This window comes from Cariama cristata, unplaced genomic scaffold (genome assembly GCF_000690535.1).
Source record: "Cariama cristata isolate BGI_N322 unplaced genomic scaffold, ASM69053v1 scaffold25137, whole genome shotgun sequence".
Lineage (NCBI taxonomy): Eukaryota > Metazoa > Chordata > Aves > Cariamiformes > Cariamidae > Cariama > Cariama cristata.
In genome coordinates, this window is record NW_009626458.1 from 1 (window position 1) to 1,153 (window position 1,153).

Below are 1,153 nucleotides of genomic sequence, written 5' to 3' on the forward strand. Positions count from 1 at the left end.
CGGGTGGGCGTCCGGGTGGGTTTCTCCTCTCCCTGCTTTGTTTCTCAGCTGTTTTTCACCGCTGTCAAAACTGCACAGCCCCAGGGGAGATGTTGAACATGGAGGGGTCGAACTTCTGGCCGCGGAAAGGGGAGCCCTCGGTGTCCCAGCCCTTCTTCAGCATCTCATGCACCTTCTGCAAAGAGGCCACAGGCTCCCGTCAGGCTGGGGCTGGCCCCACACCTTTGCCCGTGAAAAAAAAAGCTGAGGGTACGTGCTCATCCTGCAGACGTCAGGGCTGCAAGGCCACCCGACGCATCGAAGGGGGTTGTGGGGCTCAGCAACAGCACCCCTCTGCCCTGGATGATGGCAGCATCGATTTCCAAGGGCACACAACCATCTCTGTGCTTCACCCACTCTCATCTGCTCAGGAAAGGGTAGATGACGCACGGGGCTGGGACGGAGCGATGGGCAGCAAAAGGCGGCACCTTGGTTGGGCCAAACCCAGATCTGCGTGGGCTCATCCCAGAGGCAGAGGGGAGAGGGAAGCGCTGGCTCTGGAGAGAGGCGCACGCATATGGGGCCCATCACCAGCGCAAGGGCATCTGGGCTCACAGGCATTTGCCAAGGTGCCAGGAAGGGGAAGATGGGAGCGCGCGGGCAAAAGACAGGGACTAGCAGAACCTCACATCCCCAAAATGGAGATGCACGTGGACGCTGTGTGAGGAAGAGCTCCGAGATGGAGCAGAGCCATGGAGCTGCCCCACGCCGCACCCTTTTACCGAAGATGGGACCCAGAGAGCACGTGGCAGGGCAGGGCTGCGCTGGCAAAACCTCCCAGCTCTTGGGTCTGGGGCTTGCCCTGCAGCTTCTGGTGGTAGTCAAAGGTGAGGCGGTCCAGCACGGCATGCTCCTCCTCGTCCACCGTGGCCATGGAGCGCTCCTTGTTGATCTTGTCGATGTCGATCTGCTCCTCACCCTCCAGGATGGCATTCCACCAGTACTCGTCCCCCTTGTTCAGGCTGATCTGGGGATGAGGTGTGGGTCAGAGGAGAGCGGCGAGAGGAACCCCCGTCCTGCCCCTGGGATGTGTTACCCCCCGCCCGCCCCACACCTCCGTGACAGCGATGCTGTGCGCTCGGCCGTGCCCGTGTGTCGCTCCCCAGCGTGGCTG

The 1,153-nt window shown here is 62.1% G+C and overlaps 1 protein-coding gene across 1 annotated transcript in view; it reads right to left on the minus strand.

The window, feature by feature from the left end:
• Nucleotides 1–64: 64 nt before the first annotated feature.
• The window catches only part of NUDCD3 (NudC domain containing 3), a 29,706-nt gene continuing 28,617 nt past the window's right edge, over nucleotides 65–1,153 (minus strand). The window contains exons 5-6 of the mRNA XM_009704051.1: nucleotides 809–1,006; nucleotides 65–175 (exon numbers count right to left, since the gene is read on the minus strand). Coding sequence (XP_009702353.1) covers nucleotides 65–175; nucleotides 809–1,006 — 309 coding nt within the window. The remainder of the gene's footprint in view (nucleotides 176–808; nucleotides 1,007–1,153) is intronic.